Source organism: Salmo trutta, chromosome 16 (assembly GCF_901001165.1).
Source record: "Salmo trutta chromosome 16, fSalTru1.1, whole genome shotgun sequence".
NCBI lineage: Eukaryota > Metazoa > Chordata > Actinopteri > Salmoniformes > Salmonidae > Salmo > Salmo trutta.
This window is the reverse complement of record NC_042972.1, coordinates 23,842,592-23,864,206: the sequence shown is the minus strand read 5'-3', so window position 1 is coordinate 23,864,206 and position 21,615 is coordinate 23,842,592. Positions and strand designations below refer to the sequence as shown.

Genomic DNA, 21,615 nt, shown 5'->3' with positions numbered 1-21,615 from the left:
AATACTGGAAAAATATTTCAAAACATAGAATGTGGAAAATGGTGAGAGGCGATCTATTGATTGCTAATGTCATTTTGTTTGTTATTTTGTGATGTCATAAAAATGTTATAAAGGAAATACTTTAACTTGGAAAGTACACCCACTACATATACGAAATTTCCATACTATGCATTGTGCATGTAATATGAACAATGATGAAAGTGTTTTTGTTAAGAGAGGGATGTGATTTGAGAAACTATGAGAGATTATTGTTTTCCATTAACTTTGCACAGTGAGTAGTCACCACCCCGAAGTGAGGTCAGAGAGGTTGTTAGCTGTCCGGAATCACCCCCTTTGAGCAATCTGTATGAATGATGGGTTGAGAAAAAACACATTAGACAAAAAAAACGTTAAGCTGCAGCTGCACGTTTAAAGTGGTTTGAACTTTGAATCTCAACACGAGGTGGAGACGATAAATGCACTTCCTGGACAATCACTGGTACGGCTGATTAGCTGTCCTAATTAAAGTATATTCGAAAGTGAATTTAAGTAGGACCATCCTGTTACTATGCTCCAACCATCAATATGGCTGGCTAGCCTATCTTCAAAGAAGCCCCTTCAAGAGTGAATGGAAGAAAAAGTAAACTGTAGTTCTGTTCAGGACTACATGACAAGTCAAAGGCCCAATCCTCTTTCCAAGGCTGCTCTCTTAACCGAGAGACCTCCGGCGAACCCAGGCATTTCACGTAAATACATTCCTGATTTCTTACTCAAAGTGGGCGGCAGTTTGTGTGCAAAGTATGTACCAATGTTAAGTGTCTCTGTCCCTCTCTCTCCCTCTCCATCTCTTCTTTAGCAAGCATCAATGTTGTTGTCATTCTGCTAGGGACCTGTTTTCAGCGTATTATGTCTCCAGTCAATAACCGGTGCAGAGTGTGTATGTTTTTCCTGTGTTCCCATTTAATTAGCTAGTAAATAAATAATTAAACCAATTTGTGTAGTACTGAATCATAAGGTTTTTACAGATGCAAAGAGGTTACGACTGTTCAGAATGATGATATGATACAATACAAGGATATGATTAATAAGTTTACTGCTTATAGATGTGATAGAGTTTAATTTGGGAGATGGTAACTTTTGAAAGAACTGCTCTCGTGGTGCCCCAGATCCTGATGAGTTAATTGTTGCATTATTCATTTAATTGGGTAACAATTAAACATAGTTAGCTAATTAGATGAATAACAGTCTTCAAGTCACAACACCACACACGCACACGCACACGCACACACACACACACACACACACACACACACACACACACACACACACACACACACACACACACACACACACACACATTCTCAGTAGCAGGCTGTGTGTTGATGATGGTGACAGAGTGACTGCATCAGCTCTGTCTGTCATGCTCTGTAAATTAAACTGGTTAATATACACTGCTCAAAAAAATAAAGGGAACACTTAAACAACACAATGTAACTCCAAGTCAATCACACTTCTGTGAAATCAAACTATCCACTTAGGAAGCAACACTGATTGACAATAAATTTCACTTGCTATGTGCAAATGGAATAGACAACAGGTGGAAATTATAGGCAATTAGCAAGACACCCCCAATAAAGGAGTGGTTCTGCAGGTGGGGACCACAGACCACTTCTCAGTTCCTATGCTTCCTGGCTGATGTTTTGGTCACTTTTGAATGCTGGCGGTGCTTTCACTCTAGTGGTAGCATGAGACGGAGTCTACAACCCACACAAGTGGCTCAGGTAGTGCAGCTCATCCAGGATGGCACATCAATGCGAGCTGTGGCAAGAAGGTTTGCTGTGTCTGTCAGCGTAGTGTCCAGAGCATGGTGGCGCTACCAGGAGACAGGCCAGTACATCAGGAGACGTGGAGGAGGCCGTAGGAGGGCAACAACCCAGCAGCAGGACCGCTACCTCCGCCTTTGTGCAAGGAGGAGCAGGAGAAGCACTGCCAGAGCCCTGCAAAATGACCTCCAGCAGGCCACAAATGTGCATGTGTCTGCTCAAACGATCAGAAACAGACTCCATGAGGGTGGTATGAGGGCCCAACGTCCACAGGTGGGGGTTGTGCTTACAGCCCAACACCGTGCAGGACGTTTGGCATTTGCCAGAGAACACCAAGATTGGCAAATTCGCCACTGGCGCCCTGTGCTCTTCACAGATGAAAGCAGGTTCACACTGAGCATGTGACAGACGTGACAGAGTCTGGAGACACCGTGGAGAACGTTCTGCTGCCTGCAACATCCTCCAGCATGACCGGTTTGGCGGTGGGTCAGTCATGGTGTGGGGTGGCATTTCTTTGGGGGGCCGCACAGCCCTCCATGTGCTCGCCAGAGGTAGCCTGACTGCCATTAGGTACTGAGATGAGATCCTCAGACCCCTTGTGAGACCATATGCTGGTGCGTTTGGCCCTGGGTTCCTCCTAATGCAAGACAATACTAGACCTCATGTGGCTGGAGTGTGTCAGCAGTTCATGCAAGAGGAAGGCATTGATGCTATGGACTGGCCCGCCTGTTCCCCAGACCTGAATCCAATTGAACACATCTGGGACATCATGTCTCGCTCCATCCACCAACGCCACATTGCACCACAGACTGTCCAGGAGTTGGTGGATGCTTTAGTCCAGGTCTGGGAGGAGATCCCTCAGGAGACCATCCTCCACCTCATCAGGAGCATGCCCAGGCGTCGTAGGGAGGTCATACAGGCACGTGGAGGCCATACACACTACTGAGCCTCATTTTGACTTGTTTTAAGGACATTACATCACAGTTGGATCAGCCTGTAGTGTGGTTTTCCACTTTAATTTTGAGTGTGACTCCAAATCCAGACCTCCATGGGTTGATAAATTGGATTTCCATTCATTATTTTTGTGTGATTTTGTTGTCAGCACATTCAACTACGTAAAGAAAAAAGTAGTTAATAAGATTATTTCATTCATTCAGATCTAGGATGTGTTGTTTAAGTGTTCCCTTTATTTTTTTGAGCAGTATATATAGAACAGAACCCACTGAAACTGGATCCTAAATACTGGATATGTTTTGCGATAGGATCATGTAGGTGATTATGACAAGACCAATTGTCCAAATATCTCTCAATAAAATACCCCCCAACCGCCACGTGGTACCTTCCTTGATCACCAGTTGATCCCTGATGAGGCTGCTTAGAAGGGTATATAAACATACCCAGAGTATCCCAAATAATAAAGGAGCCAGAAGACACTAGACTGCAGCTAGAGCAGATTTTCCACTTTTCATCTCAACCACTCCCTGGTTAAAGATGCAGAACGGCACTGAAGGAAACAACTTCTACATCGCCATGTCCAACAGGACTGGACTTGTAAGAAGTGCCTTTGAATACCCTCAGTACTACTTGGCGGATCCATGGCAATTCTATCTGCTTGCTGTCTACATGTTTTTCCTGATCTGTTTTGGATTCCCATCATTGGTCTGACCCTACATGTTTTCCTGATATCCCCCACACACACGCAATACAAATATATTTTTTCCTACTGGCACAGACTTTTCTCATAACTTCTGTATTAAGGGAAAAGGTGCTTTCTATGATTGTGATATGTGGTTATCTCACTGGATAAAAGCTTATTTCTGTAATACAGCCAAACTAAATTAAATTATTGTTATTTTGTTGCTATATTTACATAATACCATTTATGTCTCAAGTAACTGACTGATATAAGCAACCAATCCTGGTCTACAAAACATAAAATATTTGAGATACACACATTGATGGAGATGCTGGAAGCCAAATGGAAAACATGTTTTAACTACTGTATTTCTCTCTTTCCTTGTCTCATTCTAGGTCAGGTTTCTCTGTGGTCTCTGGTGGTGCTGGCCATTGAGGGATACACTGTGGTCTGCAAGTCCATGGGAAGCTTCAAGTTCAGTACCACCCACGCTGGTGCCGGATGTGCATTCACCTGGCTATGACCTGTGCTGCCCCCCCCCCCCCCCCCTTATTGGTTGGCTGGTCTAGGTAAATCAAAACTTTGATTAATAAGAGGTCTCACAAATCTATACATTGCAAGGGGGTAACTGATGTTGGGCACCACAAATGGCAGTTTCTGTTATTTGCTAAAGAAACCATGCCACATCAGCCTTTATTGTGGAGAGGTGAGGAAGGATAATGCCAATTTTAGGCTAGAGATGATTGCATTGCAAGGATAGTATGAACAGATTTCGAATTTAACCATGTCCAACCAGATCCGACCAGGCCCAATCTTGATTAGTTTAGCAAATGATAGCCTTACCACGCTGCATTCCTTTTTTTGGCCAAGTATGTTTCGTCGAGGTAGTTCGCTGAACCTTAGCTGAGACGTTGAGTTTGGGAAGCCCTGGTCTGAGTTTGGGAAACCCTGTCTAATGTAGTGTTGAGGTGTGAGTACCACCAGGGTTTGATACCCTGTTGATCACATGGGTGCAAATTCTAACTTCCATGTAAGTTTTACTTAGTATTTTTTTTATTTCAATGGGAGACTAATTTAACATTTTAGATAAGTGGAAATTAGGATTCATCCATAATGGATAGATAAATTACAAACTGTGCCAAACACCCAGTCTGATTAGTTAATTCATAATTGGATGAGAAGTTAATGATTGATATTAGTTTGGTACTGTATGTACACTGTAGAGCGGGCAGGCAAGCAATCTGCAGGCAATCTGCCACCCTTCCCCCATTTCAATAGATTTAGAGCTTAAGACTGGGAGAGTTTAAGTAGTTCTCTACTACAGTACTGTAGAGGAACTCTTGTCAGCCTTGGCCTCTCAGTTCTCTCAATTTGTTGTTACAATGGTATTCATAAAACTTACCAGGCACAGTGAATTGACCACTTCCTCTTCCAAATAAGGTGAAAATTGTATTTGGAATAATGAATTCCATTTACACCAGATATTTAAATCCTATCTGGTACTCCAAGATCCAATCATAGTGGCCAGGAATGTTTTGGGAAAGATTGGGATCTGATTTGTTGAGACTACCCCCTAAGGTGGAAGTATACATATTGAGTTTGTGTTTTTAGGATGTTGACAATAGCCTCTCAACATTCTGCCCTTCAGGGTTGGATTTGGCACTAAAACAGGGCAAAAACCATCCCATCTGCTTATACTGCATACATATAGTTAAACAGCATCTAAGTCAATAATCTGATTAAGACATTTGACAAATATAGTATTTATAGTAATGGACCTTGAGAAAGAAGTTTAAAATTTAAAGACTTCATTCAAGGGATAACTGTGATAACCTTTTATACATTTTAAAGTAAAATATCTTAACCGGCTTATTTGTCTTTCCCACATAGATACATCCATGAGGGCATGCAGTGTTCATGTGGACCTGACTACTACACAATGCCGAAGGCTTCAACAATTAATCATATGTCTTGTACTTGTTCCCCTGCCACATCTGTGTTCCTGCCATCGCCACCCCTTAAAAGGAAGCCTTGTCCTCACAGTCAACGCTATCAGACCTCAGGATAAGACCCAGATGCAGACAGTTTGAAGTAACAAAAGTTTATTACAAAACAGGGGGCAGGCAAACGACAGGTAAAGGGCAGGCAGAGGTCAGTAATCCAGAGCAGAGTCCGAAAGGTACAGAACGACAGGCAGGCTCACAGTCAGGGCAGGCAGAGGTCAGTAACCCAGGGCAGTGTCACAAGGTACAGAATGGCAGGCAGGGTCAGGGCAGGCAGAATGGTAAAAACAGGAAAACTAGAAAACAGGGACTAGAGACAAAAACAGGAGTACGGGAAAACGCTGGTAGGCTTGACGAGACAAGACGAACTGGCAACAGACAAACAGAAAACACAGGTATAAATGCACAGGGGATAATGGGGAAAATGGGCGACAAGCACAAGACAGGTGAAACAGATCAGGGTGTGACAAAAGCGGTAATTGTAGTACACTGCTCAAACACATCCACACAGTAGGTCTACCTTATTTTACTACACATAACAAATCAATCAATCAATATTTGGTGGTTGAAAGTAGTTTAAATACACTGAGTGTACAAAGTGCAAGGGGAGGGGGGGTGGTGGTCGAGGTGAGGGAGAGGATTATTTAAGATACTGTTTGAAGAGGTAGGGTTCAGATGTTTACAGACGATAGGCAGAGACCTGAAGTAGCAGAAGGGAGTGTAGGGTTTGAGCATAGCTTGAAGGTAGGGAGTGGCAGTTCCTCTTGCTATTCTGTAGGTAAGCACCATGGATGTGAGCTTCAACTGGAAGGCAGTGGAGTGTGCGGCGGAGTGGGGTGACATGAGAGAACTTGTTAAGGTTAAAAAAACAGGAGGGCTGCAGCATTCTAGAGAAGTTGCAGGGGTTTCATGGCTCAAGCGGGGAGCCCAGCCAATAGCGAGTTGCAGTAGTCCAGATAGGAGAGGACAAGTTCCTGGATTAGGACTTCCGCCTCTTCCTATGTGAGATAGGACAGTACTCTACAACGGATGTTGTAGAGCATGAACCTGCAGTAGTGAGTCACTGCTTTGATGTTTGCAGTAAATGACAGGGTGTTGTTCAGGGTCACGCCAAGGTTCTTTTCACTCTGGGAGTGCGACACAGTGGAGTTGTCAACTGTGATGTAGAGGTCTTTGAGCGGGAAGGCCTTCCCCAGGAGGAAAAGCAGTTCTGTCTTGTCAAGGTTGAGCTTGATATGGTGGGCCGGAATCCAAGTTGAGATATCTGCCAGGCACGCAGAGATGCGTGTTGCCACCTGGGTGTCAGAAGGGGGGAAGGTGGAAGGCAGTTGTGTCATCCACATATCAATGATAGGAGAGACCATGTGAGGATATAACGGAGCCAAGTGACTCTCCACGTTACCTGGTAGGAGCGGCCTGCCAGGTAGGATGTAATCCAAGAGTGGGCAGAGCCTGAGATGCTCAGCCCTGAGAAGGGTGGAGAGGAGGATCTGATTGTTCACGGTGTCGAAGGCAGCAGATATATCTAGGATGAGAACAGAGGAGAGAGAGACTCCATGACAAAGAGAAGAGCAGTCACGGTTGAGTGACCCATCGTGAAGCCTGACTGGTTAGGGTCAAAAATGTCATTTTTATAGAGATCATGAGAAAGTTGATCAGAGACAGTATGCCAAAGTGTTTTGGGAAGAAAATAAAGAAGGGATACAGGTCAATCGTTTTTGAAGTCTGATGAGTCATGTGTTGGTTTCTTGAGGAGGAGAGCAACTCGGATCATTTTGAAGTCAAAGGGGGCCCAACCAGTGGTCAGGGATGAGTTGATGAGGGAAGAGAGGAATTTTAGAGTGGTAGAAAGTGGCTTTAGCAGCGGATACAGAGGACGAGAAGGTAGAGAGGAGGGTGTGAAATGATGATAGGTCCTCCGGCAGTTTAGTTTTCCTCCATTTTCGCTCAGCTACCCACAGCCCTGTTCTGTAAGCTCGCAATGAGTCACTCAGCCACGGAGCAGGATGGGAGGGTCGAGCTGGCCGAGAGGAAAGGGGACAGTGCGAGTCAAAGGATGCGGAAAGGGAAGAGAGTAGGATCGAAGAGGCAGAATCAAGAGACCGTAGGATGAAGGATTTAGCAGAAGGGAGAGAAGATAGGATAGAAGAGGAGAGAGTAGTGGGAGAGAGAGAGCGAAGATTTCAATGGTGTATGACCATCTGGGTAGGGGCTGAGTGGTTAGGGTTGGAGGATAGGGAGACAGAAAAGCAAACAATGTAGTGATCAGAGACCTGGAGGAGGGTTGCAGTGAGAATAATAGGCGAGCAGCCTCTAGTAAAGAGGAGGTCAAGAGTATTGCCTTTCTTGTGAGTTGGAGGAGACTGGGAAAGGGTGAGATCAAAACAGGAGAGGAGGGGAAAGAGAGATTTGGAAATAAATGATTTGAAGACAGACATCGGGAGGTTGACGTCGTCAAGTACGAAGAGCGGTGAGCCATCGTCAGGAAATTAGCTTATCAAGATGTCAAGCTCATTGAGGAACTCTTTAAGAGCACCTGGTGGGCGATAGATGGCAATAATGTTAAGCTTGAGTGAACAAGTGACAGTGACAGAATGGAATTCAAATAAGGAGATGGACAGGTGAGAGAGGGAAAATAGAACATTTCCACTTAGGAGAAATGAGTAGACCTGTGCCACCACTGCAATGACCAGATGCTCTCGGACTATGAGAGAAAACATAGACAGAGGAAGAAACAGTTGCTGGAGTAGCAGTGTTCTCTGAAGTGATTTATGTCTTAATCAAGGCCAAATAGTCAAGGGACAGAAGGGCAGCATAGGCTCAGATGAATTCGGTGTTCTTGACTGCAGATCGGCAGTTCCAAACGCTGCCAGAGACCCGGAATTCCACATAGGTTGTGCGTGCAGGGTACACTAAATTAGAAGGGTTGAAGCCAAGGGATGGGGAGCGTATGTAAAGCATACCGGACAGAGGTGGGAACAGGTATAGAAAACACACACACATAGTTGACAAAGCTGCAAAATCTGTAATCTGTTAATAACTAGGTTAGTGAGTGGTGTGGAGCCTTCCTCTCTTTCATTCCTCAAACAACTCGGCAGAACCGTCTATGTTTCGGCGATGTTCTTAGTTTTGCGACAAAACCACCGCTGACACAACCGCCACTTACAGCTGTTGCTGAGAAACCAGGGGACACTGAAGAACTAACACTAATTGCCTAGCAGAGGTGGAGAGTACACCTCCCTGTACTAATTGCTGATTGCTTAGGAGAGGTGAAACCACTCCCCCCCAATAAAGCCACTGATTACCAAAACAAGTCACAAATTGCCCTGCCCCTTGATCATGGTTGTGTCAACAACTATCTGCAAATTAAGAGCAGTCAGCAGTTCACGCTCCACGTCGGCAACTGGAAAGACAGGCAGCACTTAGTGTAGATGACCCTAGCTATCAAAAATATAGTACTAGACCACAACAGATAAAGACAAAAAACACTTAAAACGGTGTGCCCGGCACCTACTACCATGCCCCGTTCAATGGCACTTAAATCTTTGTCTTGCCCATTCACCCTCTGAATGGCACACATACATAATCCATGTGTTAATTGTCTCAAGGCTAAAAAATCATTATTTATCCTGTCTCCTCCCCCTCCTCCCCTTCAGCTACACTGAACAAGTGTCATCATAGCTTCAAGGAAGGAGAATGTGTTCCTAATGTTTTGTACGTTCAATGTATACTGCCCATACTTTTTCTATCAAACAATTACTTAATTACCTGATTTCATGCGTCTTTCCTTGTTTGTTTTCAGGCTGCAGCTTCCCAGCAGGACTCAGCATCTACCCATATGTGACACGTATAAGGTTTGTTATGGCTTGTGGTTTCCTGATTGCCTGGACCCCCTATGCCAGCTTTGCTGCCTGGATCTTCTTCAACAAAAGAGCTGCCTTTACAGTGATGGCGGCATGTATGCTAGTGGTTAAGAGCGTTGGGTCAGGAACTGAAATGTCGCTGGTTCAAATCCCTGAGTCGACAAGGTGAAAAATCGGTTGATGTTCCCTTGAGCAAGGCACTTAACTCTAATTGATCCTGTAAGTTGCTGTGGATAAGTGGGTCTGCAAAATTGCTCAAATATAAATGTAATTACACTGCACACTTCAAAGCACCTCTACTTTTTCACATATCTGAACTGACTGTCATTTATGTTAAGACAGTGACATGCACACCAAATTAGGACCATTTTCCATTGCTTCATACAAAACCTTCTTATTACTTTTCATAGCTAAGGTGGTAAGAAACCTACTGTGAAATGATGACCTTGGGATGACATAGTGAACTACTCTCATGTTTTGTCTTGAAGGATTGAGATTTTATTGAAAGTGAGAACACATACACTGAGTGCACAAAATATAAAGAACACCTTAATATTGAGCTGCACCTTTGGTCCTCATTCTCTCTCTACAGTTTCATACATGCTGCCCATGTTATTTTGTGGCATGAACTCAATGGGTGATGAGGGGGCATCTTCTGTGTCAACAAGCAAGACAGGACTGTCTTCTCTGGGCCAAGTCTTCTGTTGTCTTTTGGGACTCTGAATCCTCTCTTCATTCTATTCTAAGCTGCTCTTATGTGTCTGACAGTCACTGTTGGTGTCAGATATCAGTGATTGATTGTGCTGACAGTGACACTAAGCTCTGTGTTTAACCTATAGTGTCACCATGGATTTTCTCAATCAGCTAATGTATAAACGGAAAGGCCATATTAACGTTTTACTGCAGTGTGCTAAATCAGGGTCACACACAGTGTTTCTTGTTAGTCTTAAAGAAATCTACTTTGAAACAAAAGTATGCAACTCTCACACATTGGCTTACAAAAAATAACACACCTGTACCATATCAGATATAGCATTGAAATGTATTCAATTTTGAGTTTGTATTCCAATATTACACTTTATATACACCACAGAAGACTGAAATACAACAAAACAGTTTGACATAGAAAACCCCCCAAAAAGACATGTTTATTAATGATTAAGTAATGAAAAATATTAATAACATCCCACCCATGAGGCCAATAGGTCATTTGACTACAGGAGAGGGTTTTTACACCACTCTGTAACTGTATATAAGAAGGTACACCCCAGCCCAGAAGCATCTTTTTTTAATGCTCCTCTCAAGGTTTGCTCAAACGAGTTGTTTTTACTTGGTGGTAAGACATATGTGGAACTTTATTTAAATTCACTTGGATGCATTAATACCTTCTGAGAAACCATTGAATAGATCTTTATATTTATGTACTGTAACTGTTAGGCCATTAATCTAATAATGTACATACTTTATTATAAAACATACAAATGTAGGACGGGACAAATAAATGGATGCTTAAATCATTTATTTATTCATACTTTTTTAAATGTATTTTTTACTTTGCTATTTCAATTTGTTTAGCTGATCACTTTACAAACGATTCATCAGCAAAATCATGAAATGTTGTATCTGGAAATACGCCCAAATGATTGATCAAGACCATAGTACTGTTATGATACAAACTCACTGATCAGTGACCATTTTAAGAGATTTATTTTATAAATGCCTTATAACAAGGTCATCATCCTTATTTTCAGAGGTGGTTCGGGGAAATCTGGCCTGAAGAGTTGTTACAAACACAAACTGTAAAACAAAAGCCTTTCTCCTGAGGTCTTCGTCCTTATTTTCAGAGGTGGTTCGGGGAAATCTGTCCTGAAGAGTTGTGTTACAGTACCTCCCAAAACTAACGACGCTGTCTTGTGCCATGCTTGAGACCCGGGTTGAACCCCAGATGGTCACATGTTGGTGGTGATATCCTGTGTCTGTATGTAGTACCTTGTACACTGACGTTTGTTCCTCATTCTCTGATACCTTTTCCAATGTATGATATTTTTGTGAAATTTTTTGGGGCCATAAATAAAATGCTGTAAAAATTTAGTAAAAACATTCATATGTAGGACAAATACAGTGCCCTCCGTAATTATTGGGACAGTGAAGCATGTTTTCTTATTTTAGCTCTGTACTCCAAAAGTTTGTATTTGAAATCAAACAATGACTATGAGGTTAAAGTGCAGACTGTCAGATAAAATCTTAGGGTTTTTTCATCCATATTGGGTAAACCATTTAGAAATTACAGCACTTTTTGTACATAGCTCCCCATTTTAGTGCACCAAAAGTATTGGCACAAATTAACTTATATGTGTAATAAAGTAGTCAAAAGTTTAGTATTTGGTCCCATATTCCTAGCAGGCAATGATTACACCAAGCTTGTGACTCTACAAACTTGTTGGATGCATTTGCTGTTTGTTTTGGTTGTATTTGAGATTTTTCTGTTCACAATATAACTGAATGGAAAATCATGTATTGTGTCATTTTGGAGTCACTTTTATTGTAAATAAAAATATAATATGTTTCTTAACACTTCTACGCTAATATGGATGATTATTGATAGTCTTGAATGAATCATGAATAATGATGAGTGAGAAAGTTACATACCCCCAAGACATGCTAACCTCTCACCATTACAATAACAGGGGAGGTTATCATTTTAGGAGGGGTACAGTATTTGTGCGTCTGAAACTTTTTTTCATGTTACTTGTTGCTAGCTAACCTGCAGCATTCAAGATGAGACTTGAGATTATCATACTATATACAACCATTAAACATTAAGCATGCAATGTAAGTGGGTGTTTTTCATTCAAAATATGTTTTGGCTGTAGGGTAACAAGCAAGACCCAGTCAGAAAGGAACTGATGGTTGTACCAGAAACCAAAACCAGATTTTGGTAGATCCTGAAAGCTGCATTAAATATACATATATACATTTTAACTATAAAGCTTACTTTGGCTCAACATACAAACACGCACTATGTAAAGAATGATAGTAAATAGCTTTGGAGCACCTTAAATAAAAATTTTGGGAAAAAATACAACTTGCCTCCATCATTCATTGAATAAGGTGGCTCATTCATCAAAAAGCCCACTGATATTGCCAACTACTTGAATGACTTTTTCATTGGCAAGAAAAAACTAACTTAGGGATGACATGCCAGCAACAAATGCTGACACCACACATCCAAATATATCTGACCAAATTATGATAGAGAAGCATTGTGCTTCTGAATTCCGTAAAGTCAGTGTGGAAGAGGTGACATTTTTTGTTGTTGTCTATCAACAATGACAAGCCACCGGGTCTGACAATCTGGATGGAAAATTACTGAGGATGATAGTGGACTATATTGCCACTCCTATTTGCCAAATCTTCAATTTAAGCCTACTAGAAAAGGTAGTTAGGTAGTTGTCTAAAAAATTGGCTAACTGAATCTAATCCAAATCATATAAGCCTGTTCTGCTAACTGCCTGGCTGATTGAGATAAAGCATTATGCCCTATTTCTCTTTTGAAAGGTGCTGATCCTGTAACAGTATCCTATGGAATCTTACTCAAATTACGTATATTTGCCTTTTTACTGCAGATGGTGACATGTGGTTAACTTCATTTTCAGGTAAAAACAAAACAGCACTATTTCCCTCTCAACATTTTATTTTTGGTGACAGCCCTCAATCCCAATGTTAAACCACCTCCCACATTTGAAACTGGACACCAAATATGCAGTACCAGTCAAACGTTTGGACACACCTACTCATTCAAGGGTTTTTCTTTATTTTTACTATTTCCTACATTGTATAATAATAGTGAAGATATCAAACTATGAAATAACACATGCACTGAGGGAAATAAGTATTTGACCCCCTCTCAATCAAAAATATTTCTGGCTCCCAGGTGTCTTTTATACAGGTAACGAGCTGAGATTAGGAGCACACTCTTAAAGGGAGCGCTCCTAATCTCAGTTTGTTACCTGTATAAAAGACACCTGTCCACAGAAGCAATCAATCAATCAGATTCCAAACTCTCCACCATGGGCAAGACCAAAGAGCTCTCCAATGATGTCAGGGACAAGATTGTAGACCTACACAAGGCTGGAATGGGTTACAAGCCCATCGCCAAGCAGCTTGGTGAGAAGGTGACAATAGTTGGTGCGATTATTCGCAAATGGAAGAAACACAAAAGAACTGTCAATCTCCCTCGGCCTGGGGCTCCATGCAAGATCTCACCTCGTGGAGTTGCAATGATCATGAGAACGGTGAGGAATCAGCCCAGAACTGCCTTGACATCTTGTCAATGATGTCAAGGCAGCTGGGACCATAGTCACCAAGAAAACAATTGGTAACACACTACGCCGTGAAGGACTGAAATCCTGCAGTGCCCGCAAGGTCCCCCTGCTCAAGAAAGCACATATACATGCCCGTCTGAAGTTTGCCAATGAACATCTGAATGATTCAGAGGACAACTGGGTGAAAGTGATGTGGTCGGATGAGACCAAAATGGAGCTCTTTGGCATCAACTCAACTCGCCATGTTTGGAGGAGGAGGAATGCTGCCTATGACCCCAAGAATACATTTACATTAACATTTACGTCTCTTATCCAGAGAGACTTACAAATTGGTGCATTCACCTTATGATATCCAGTGGAACAACCACTTTACAATAGCACATCTATATCTACCATCCCCACCGTCAAACATGGAGGTGGAAACATTATGCTTTGGGGGTGTTTTTCTGCTAAGGGGACAGGACAACTTCACCGCATCAAAGGGACGATGGACGGGGCCATGTACCGTCAAACCTTGGGTGAGAACCTCCTTCCCTCAGCCAGGGCATTGAAAATGGGTTGTGGATGGGTATTCCAGCATGACAATGACCCAAAACACACGGCCAAGGAAACAAAAGAGTGGCTCAAGAAGTAGCACATTAAGTCCTGGAGTAGCCTAGCCAGTCACCAGACCTTAATCCCATAGAAAATCTGTGGAGGGAGCTGAATGTTCGAGTTGCCAAACGTCAGCCTTGAAACCTTAATGACTTGGAGAAGATCTGCAAAGAGGAGTGGGACAAAATCCCTCCTGAGATGTGTGCAAACCTGGTGGCCAACTACAAGAAACGTCTGACCTCTGTGATTGCCAACAAGGGTTTTGCCACCAAGTACTAAGTCATGTTTTGCAGACGGGTCAAATACTTATTTCCCTCATTAAAATGCTAATCATTTTCTAACATTTTTGACATGCGTTTTTCTAGATTTTTTTGTTGTTACTCTGTCTCTCACTGTTCAAATAAACCTACCATTAAAATTATAGACTGATCATTTCTTTGTCAGTGGGCAAACGTACAAAATCAGCAGGGGATCAAATACTTTTTTCCCTCACTGTATGGAATCATGTAGTAACCAAAAAAGTTTTAAACAAATCAAAATATATTGTAGATTTTAGATTCTTCAAAGTCACCACCCTTTGCCTTGATGACAGCTTTGTACACTCTTGGCACTCTCTCAACCAGCTTCATGACGTAGTCACTTGGAAAGCATTTCAATTTACAGGTGTGCCTTGCTAAAAGTTAATTTGAGCCAGTTGTGTTGTGACAAGGTAGGGGTGGGATACAGAAGACAGCCCTTGAAGCCTTTGAAGAATATAAAATATGTTGATTTGTTTAACACTTTTTTGGTTATTACATGATTCCAAAAGTGTTATTTTACAGTTTTGATGTTTGCACTATTACTCTACAATGTAGAAAATAATAAATAAAAAAAAAAATTAAATGAGAAGGTGTGTCCAAACTCTTGACTGGATCTGTATATGTTTTGCAATAAGATCATCTAGGTGATTCTGACCAGACCAATTATCCAGATATCTCTCATTAAAATCCCGAATGACTGGCCACACACACACACACACACACACACACACACACACACACACACACACACACACACACACACACACACACACACACATTCTCAGTAGCAGGCTGATTGTTATGGTGGTGACAGAGTGACTGCATCAGCTCAATCTGTCATGCTCTGTAAATAAAACTGGTTACTTTACTATATATAGAACAGAACCTAAACTAGAACCCAAACTTACCAAATTGATCAGTTCAGTGATTGCCTAAATTCAAAACACCTGGTCTTCTATGTCAGATAAATCAATAGCATGAAATGCCTGCGGCACTCCAGGACCAGGGTTGCCTACCCTTGATCTAGGTGATTATGACAAGACCAATTATCCAATCACTCTCATTCAAATCCCCCTGCCCGTCTCCCCACGTGCCCCAACCCCCTGCCTCCCCCCTCCACGTGGTACTCTCCTTGATCACCAGTTGATCCCTGAAGAGTCTGCTTAGAAGGGTATATAAACATACCCATAGAATCCCTGATAACAAAGGAGCCAGAAGACACTAGACTGCAACTAGAGCAGATTCTCCACTTTTCATCTCAACCACTCCCTGGTTAAAGATGCAGAACGGCACTGAAGGAAACAACTTCTACATCCCCATGTCCAACAGGACTGGACTTGTAAGAAGTCCCTTTGAATACCCTCAGTACTACTTGGCGGATCCATGGCAATTCTATCTGCTTGCTGTCTACATGTTTTTCCTGATCTGTTTTGGATTCCCCATCAATGGTCTGACCTTGTATGTCACAGCGACAAACAAGAAGCTCCAGCAACCCCTCAACTTCATTCTGGTCAACTTGGCTGCAGCTGGAATGATCATGGTCCTCTTTGGATTCACCATCACCATTACATCTGCTGTCAATGGCTACTTCGTCTTTGGACCTATTGGCTGTGCCATTGAGGGTTTCATGGCTACACTTGGAGGTAAGAGAACATCTAGTCACATACACCCCCCCCCCCCCCACACACACACACACACATAAAACACATGTATTTTCTTACTACCACTGCCTTTCCTCATAACTACTGGATTAAGGGAAAATGTACATTCTATGACTGTGATATGTGGTTGTCTCACCTGGTCTCACTGGATAAAAGTGTATTTGTGTAATACAGCCAAACTAGGTCAAATTCGAGCTATTTTGTTGCTATATTTAGATCAACAATTTATGTCTGAACAATCTGACTGATATAAGCAACCAATCCTGGTCTAAAAAATATTAATTGTTTGAGATACACACATTGATGGGGATGCTGGAAGAAGTCTCAGCAACCAAATGGAAAACAAGTCATAACTACTCACTTTCCTTTTCTCATTCTAGGTCAGGTTGCTCTGTGGTCTCTGGTGGTGCTGGCCATTGAGAGATACATTGTCGTCTGCAAGCCCATGGGTAGCTTCACATTCACAACCACCCACGCTGGTGCCGGATGTGCATTCACCTGGGTCATGGCAATGGCCTGTGCTGCCCCCCCATTGGTTGGCTGGTCTAGGTAACTCAAACCGTTGATTATTAAAGGTCTCACAGAGCTTTACATTGAAGGGGGTAACTCAAACCGTTGATTAATAAGAGGTCTCACAGAGCTTTACATTGAAGGGGGTAACTCAAACTGTTGATTAATAAAGGTCTCACAGAGCTTTACATTGAAGGGGGTAACTCAAACCGTTGATTAATAAGAGGTCTCACAGAGCTTTACTTTGAAGAGGGTAACTCAAACCGTTGATTAATAAGAGGTCTCACAGAGCTTTACATTGAAGGGGGTAACTCAAACCGTTGATTAATAAGAGGTCTCACAGAGCTTTACATTGAAGGGGGTAACTCATCTTGCTCACCACAAATGGCAGTTTCTGGTTCTGGAATCGCAACTTCCACTTAAGTTTCACTTTGTCGTGCAGTGATTTCAATGGGAGACTAAGTGAAAATTTTAGATAAGTGGAAGTTAAGATTCACCCACAATGGATAGATCAATTACAAACTGTTAAATACCCAGTCTGATCAGTTCATGCAAAACTGGATGAGAAGTAAATGATTGATATTGGTTTGGTACTGTTTGTACCCTGTAGAGAGGGCAGGCAAGCAATCTGCAGGTAATCTGCCGACCTTCCTCCACTTCAATAAACTGGGAGCGCTTGTTTAGTTCTCTACTACAGTACTGTACAGTAGCTCTTGTCAGTCTTTGCCTCTCAGTTCTCTCATTGTTGTTACAATGTTATTTATAAAACTTAACTGGCACAGTAAACTGACCACTTCTTCTTTCAAATATGGTGAAAACTGTATTTGAAATAATTAATTATATTTACACCTGATTTTAAAATCGTATCTGGTTGTCCAAGATCCAATCATAGTGGCCAGGAATGTTTCGGGAAAGATTGTGATCTGATCTGGTGAGATCACCCCTTGAGGTGGAAGTAATGTTTTTAGTAGTGAGTTTGTGTTTTTAGGATGCTGACAATAGCCTCTCAACATTCTGCCCTTCAGGATTGGATTTGGCTCGGAGAAAGGGCAAAAACAATCTCATTGGATTATACTGCATAAGTATAGTTATACAGCATCTGAGTCAATGATCTGATTAATACATTTGACAAGTATAGTATTTACAGTAATGGTCTTTCAGATGGGAGTTTACAAATCAAATCAAATGAATAACTGTGATAACTTTTAATACATTTTAAAGTAAAATATTTTAAAACAGGCTCATTTATTGACTTTCCCACATAGATATATCCCCGAGGGTATGCAGTGCTCATGTGGACCTGACTACTACACCTTGGCTGCAGGCTTCAACAATGAATCATATGTGATCTACATGTTCACCTGCCACTTCTGTGTTCCTGTCGCCACCATCTTCTTCACGTATGGAAGCCTTGTCCTCACGGTCAAGGCGGTAAGACGGTTAACTCTAGTACACTGCTGACAGACAGACAGTTTGTCTATCCCTTTTTCCTAAACACAACAAATGAATCACTCGATATTCGGTGGTTGAATGTAGTTGAGATATACTGCCCAAACTTTTTATCAAACAATTACCTGATTATCTGATTTCATGTGTTTTCCCTTGTTTGTTTTCAGGCTGCAGCTTCCCAGCAGGACTCAGCATCTACCCAGAAAGCTGAGAAGGAAGTGACACGTATGTGCATCCTGATGGTTTGTGGTTTCCTGATTGCCTGGACCCCCTATGCCAGCTTTGCTGCCTGGATTTTCTTCAACAAAGGAGCTGCCTTTACAGCCACAGCCATGGCTATTCCAGCCTTCTTCTCAAAGAGCTCAGCCATCTTCAACCCAGTCATCTATGTGCTGATGAACAAACAGGTTGGTAACAAACACTGACTATACCAAACACCCCCCCCACACACGTGAAAATGTTGAGTGTGAAAACCCCAGCAGCGTTGCAGTTCTTGTCACAAACAGGTGTGCCTACTACCATAACCTGTTCAAAGAAATGTAAACATTTTAACTTGCCCATTCACCCTGTAAATGGCACACACACAATCCATGTCTCAAATGTCTCAAGGCTTAAAAATCCTTCTATAACCTGTCTCCTCCCCTTCATCTACATTGATTGAAGTAGACTTAACAAGTGACATCAAGAAGGGATCAAAGCTTTCACCTGGATTCACCTGGACAGTAAATGTCATGGAATGAGCAGGTGTCTTTTGGGCTCTCTCTTTTGTGCATCAATAAACAATGCTTCATGTTGGGCAAAGTGAAAAATGCTAACAATCTATTTCAATCATCCTTCTCTCTCTACAGTTCCGTAGCTGCATGCTGGCTGCTGTAGGAATTAGTTCAGGAGCTGAAGATGAGACCTCTGTGTCAGCAAGCAAGACAGAAGTGTCCTCTGTGGGCCCTGCATAACAACTTCAAAGGATTACATTTTTTACATGGACTGGCATATTTTCAATTAGGTGGATTTATTTTCTAAACAAAAGATGCCCTCTTACAGTACAGTCCTCAAAACACAAAACATTGCATAATCAAACATAGCCCATTTTTATTGTGCAATATATGTTCCATTTCCTTAGACCACCGAAGCACAGGAGAACTTTCACGTTGTGATTTTTCATTTTTTTCAGCAAGGTAAATCCTCAAGAGTTTTCATGACAAACTACTTGAAGGTTTTGTTTTAGCTCCGTAGCTTTGGGCACTCTTCAAAGTGAGACAAACAATTCCTTTCTGAGCAACACCTGCATTAATGAACAGCAATACCACTAAATGGGAAGTCATGCTACTGTGACACAAAGTGGATTCTTGACAGTTATGGGTGGGGGCAGGTAGCATAGCAGTTAAGAGCGTTGAGCCAGTACCTGAAAAGTCACTTGTCCGAATCCCTTAGCCAACTAGGTAAAACATATGTTGGTGTGCCCTTGATTGAGCGACGCATTTAACCCTAATTGCTCCCGTACAGTAAGTCGCTCTGGAGAAGAATGTCTGCTAAATTACTAAAATATAAATGTAATTACACTGCACACATCAAGGCGTCTCTACTCTTTCAAAAATCTGCACTTGGTATATTAACTGTCATTTTTGTTAAGAGGGTGACATACATACCAAATCATAGCTGAGGTGGAAAGATACCTATTGTGAATGGTTGAGCTTGGAATGACATACTGAACTACTTTCATACTTTGACGATGAAGGATTGAGATTTAATTGGTACAATGTGAGGCCACATACGTGTGGCTTTTGTTGGCCTCTTGTATATTATCATTTGCTGAATACATTTTATAAATACTTCTTATGAAAATGTTATTCTAGATTAATAAATGCATGCATGAAAAGATTTCTGTGTCATTGAATGTTTTTGACTGGACTATGTACAAAAATATAATTATTCCACTATGACAATTCATGTTTGATCACAGTTGGTCACACATGTTAGGTGCTACTAAAAATATTAACATTTATACACAAGGTGCTACCAAAAATACTAACATTTATACACAAGGTGCTACTAAAAATATTTACATTTATACACAAGGTGCTACCAGAAATACTAAAATGTATACACAAGGTGCTACCAAAAAAGTTTGATATAGTACTAATTCCTCTTAATGGTCAGGTCTGTACAATTCTGTATCTAGTCCCTGGCTTTTGATCCTTATTTTTTCTCTACAGTTTCAAACACCCTGACCACGTTGTTCTATGGCAAGAACTCAATGGGTGATAAAGGGGATTAATCTGTGTCAACAAGCAATACAGGACTGTCTTCTCTGGGCCAAGCACAGAGTCTTCTGTTGTCTTTTGGGACTCTGAATCCTCTCTTCATTCTATTCTAAGCTGCTCTTATGTGTCTGACAGTCACTGTTGGTGTCAGATATCAGTGATTGATTGTGCTGACAGTGACACTAAGCTCTGTGTTTAACCTATAACATCACCATGGATTTGCTCAATAAATTAATGTATACACGGAAAGGCCATATTAAGATACAAAGCACGTCTAAGCACCACACTGTAACTGTGTATAAGAAGGTACACCTCAGCCAAGAAGCGTCTCCTTTTTTAATATTCCTCTCAGGGGTTGCTCAACAATTGTTTTTTAACTTGGTGGTAAGACATACAGTGCATTCGGAAAGTATTCAGACCCCTTGATTTTCTCCATATTTTGTTAGGTAACATCATTATTCTAAAATTTATCAAATCGTTTTTTTCTCCCTCAGAAATCTACACACAATACCCCATAATGACAAAGCAAAAACAGGTTTTTAGAAGTGTTTGCTAATTTATATTAAAAAAATGATATACCACATTTACATAAGCAGTCAGACCCTTTACTCAGTGCTTTGTTGAAGCACCTTTGGCAGTGATTATAGCCTCGAGTCTTCTTGGGTATGATGCTACAAGATTGGCACACCTGTATTTGGGAAGTTCTTCTCTGCAGATCCTCTCAAGCTCAGGTTGGATGGGAGTGTTACTGCACAGCTATTTTCAGGTCTCTCCAGAGATGTACAATCGGGTTCAAGGCTCTGGCTGGGCCACTCAAGGACATTCAGAGACTTGTCCCCAAGCTACTTCTGCGTTGTCTTGGCTGTGTGCTTAGGGTCGTTGTCCTGTTGGGAGTTGAACCTTTGCCCCAGTCTGAGGTACTGAGCACTCTGGAGTAGGTTTTCATTAAGGATCTCTCTGTACTTTAATCCGTTCATCTTTGCCTCGATCCTGACTAGTCTCCCAGTCCCTGCCGCTGAAAAACATTCCCACAGCATGATGCTGCCACCACCATGCTTCACCGTAGGGATGGTGCCAGGTTTCCTCCAGACTTGACGCTTGGCATTCAGGCCAAAGAGTTCAATCTTTGTTTCATCAGACCAGAGAATATTTTTTCTCATGGTCTGAGAGTCCAACTGGGCTGTCATATGCCTTTTACTGAGGAGTGGCTTC

General features: G+C 41.8%; 1 protein-coding gene and 1 pseudogene across 1 annotated transcript; both read left to right on the top strand.

Annotated features, from left to right (window-relative positions):
* Positions 1-3,293: 3,293 nt before the first annotated feature.
* LOC115151195 (green-sensitive opsin-2-like) lies at positions 3,294-9,798 on the top strand (annotated as a pseudogene).
* Positions 9,799-15,749: 5,951 nt separating this feature from the next.
* LOC115150344 (green-sensitive opsin-like) lies at positions 15,750-19,902 on the top strand. Its single transcript, XM_029693535.1, has 5 exons — positions 15,750-16,165; positions 16,564-16,732; positions 17,959-18,124; positions 18,310-18,549; positions 18,991-19,902. The coding sequence occupies exons 1-5, from the start codon at positions 15,802-15,804 to the stop codon at positions 19,093-19,095; spliced, it is 1,044 nt and encodes a 347-aa protein (XP_029549395.1). The 5' UTR covers positions 15,750-15,801; the 3' UTR covers positions 19,096-19,902.
* The last annotated feature ends 1,713 nt before the right edge of the window (positions 19,903-21,615 follow it).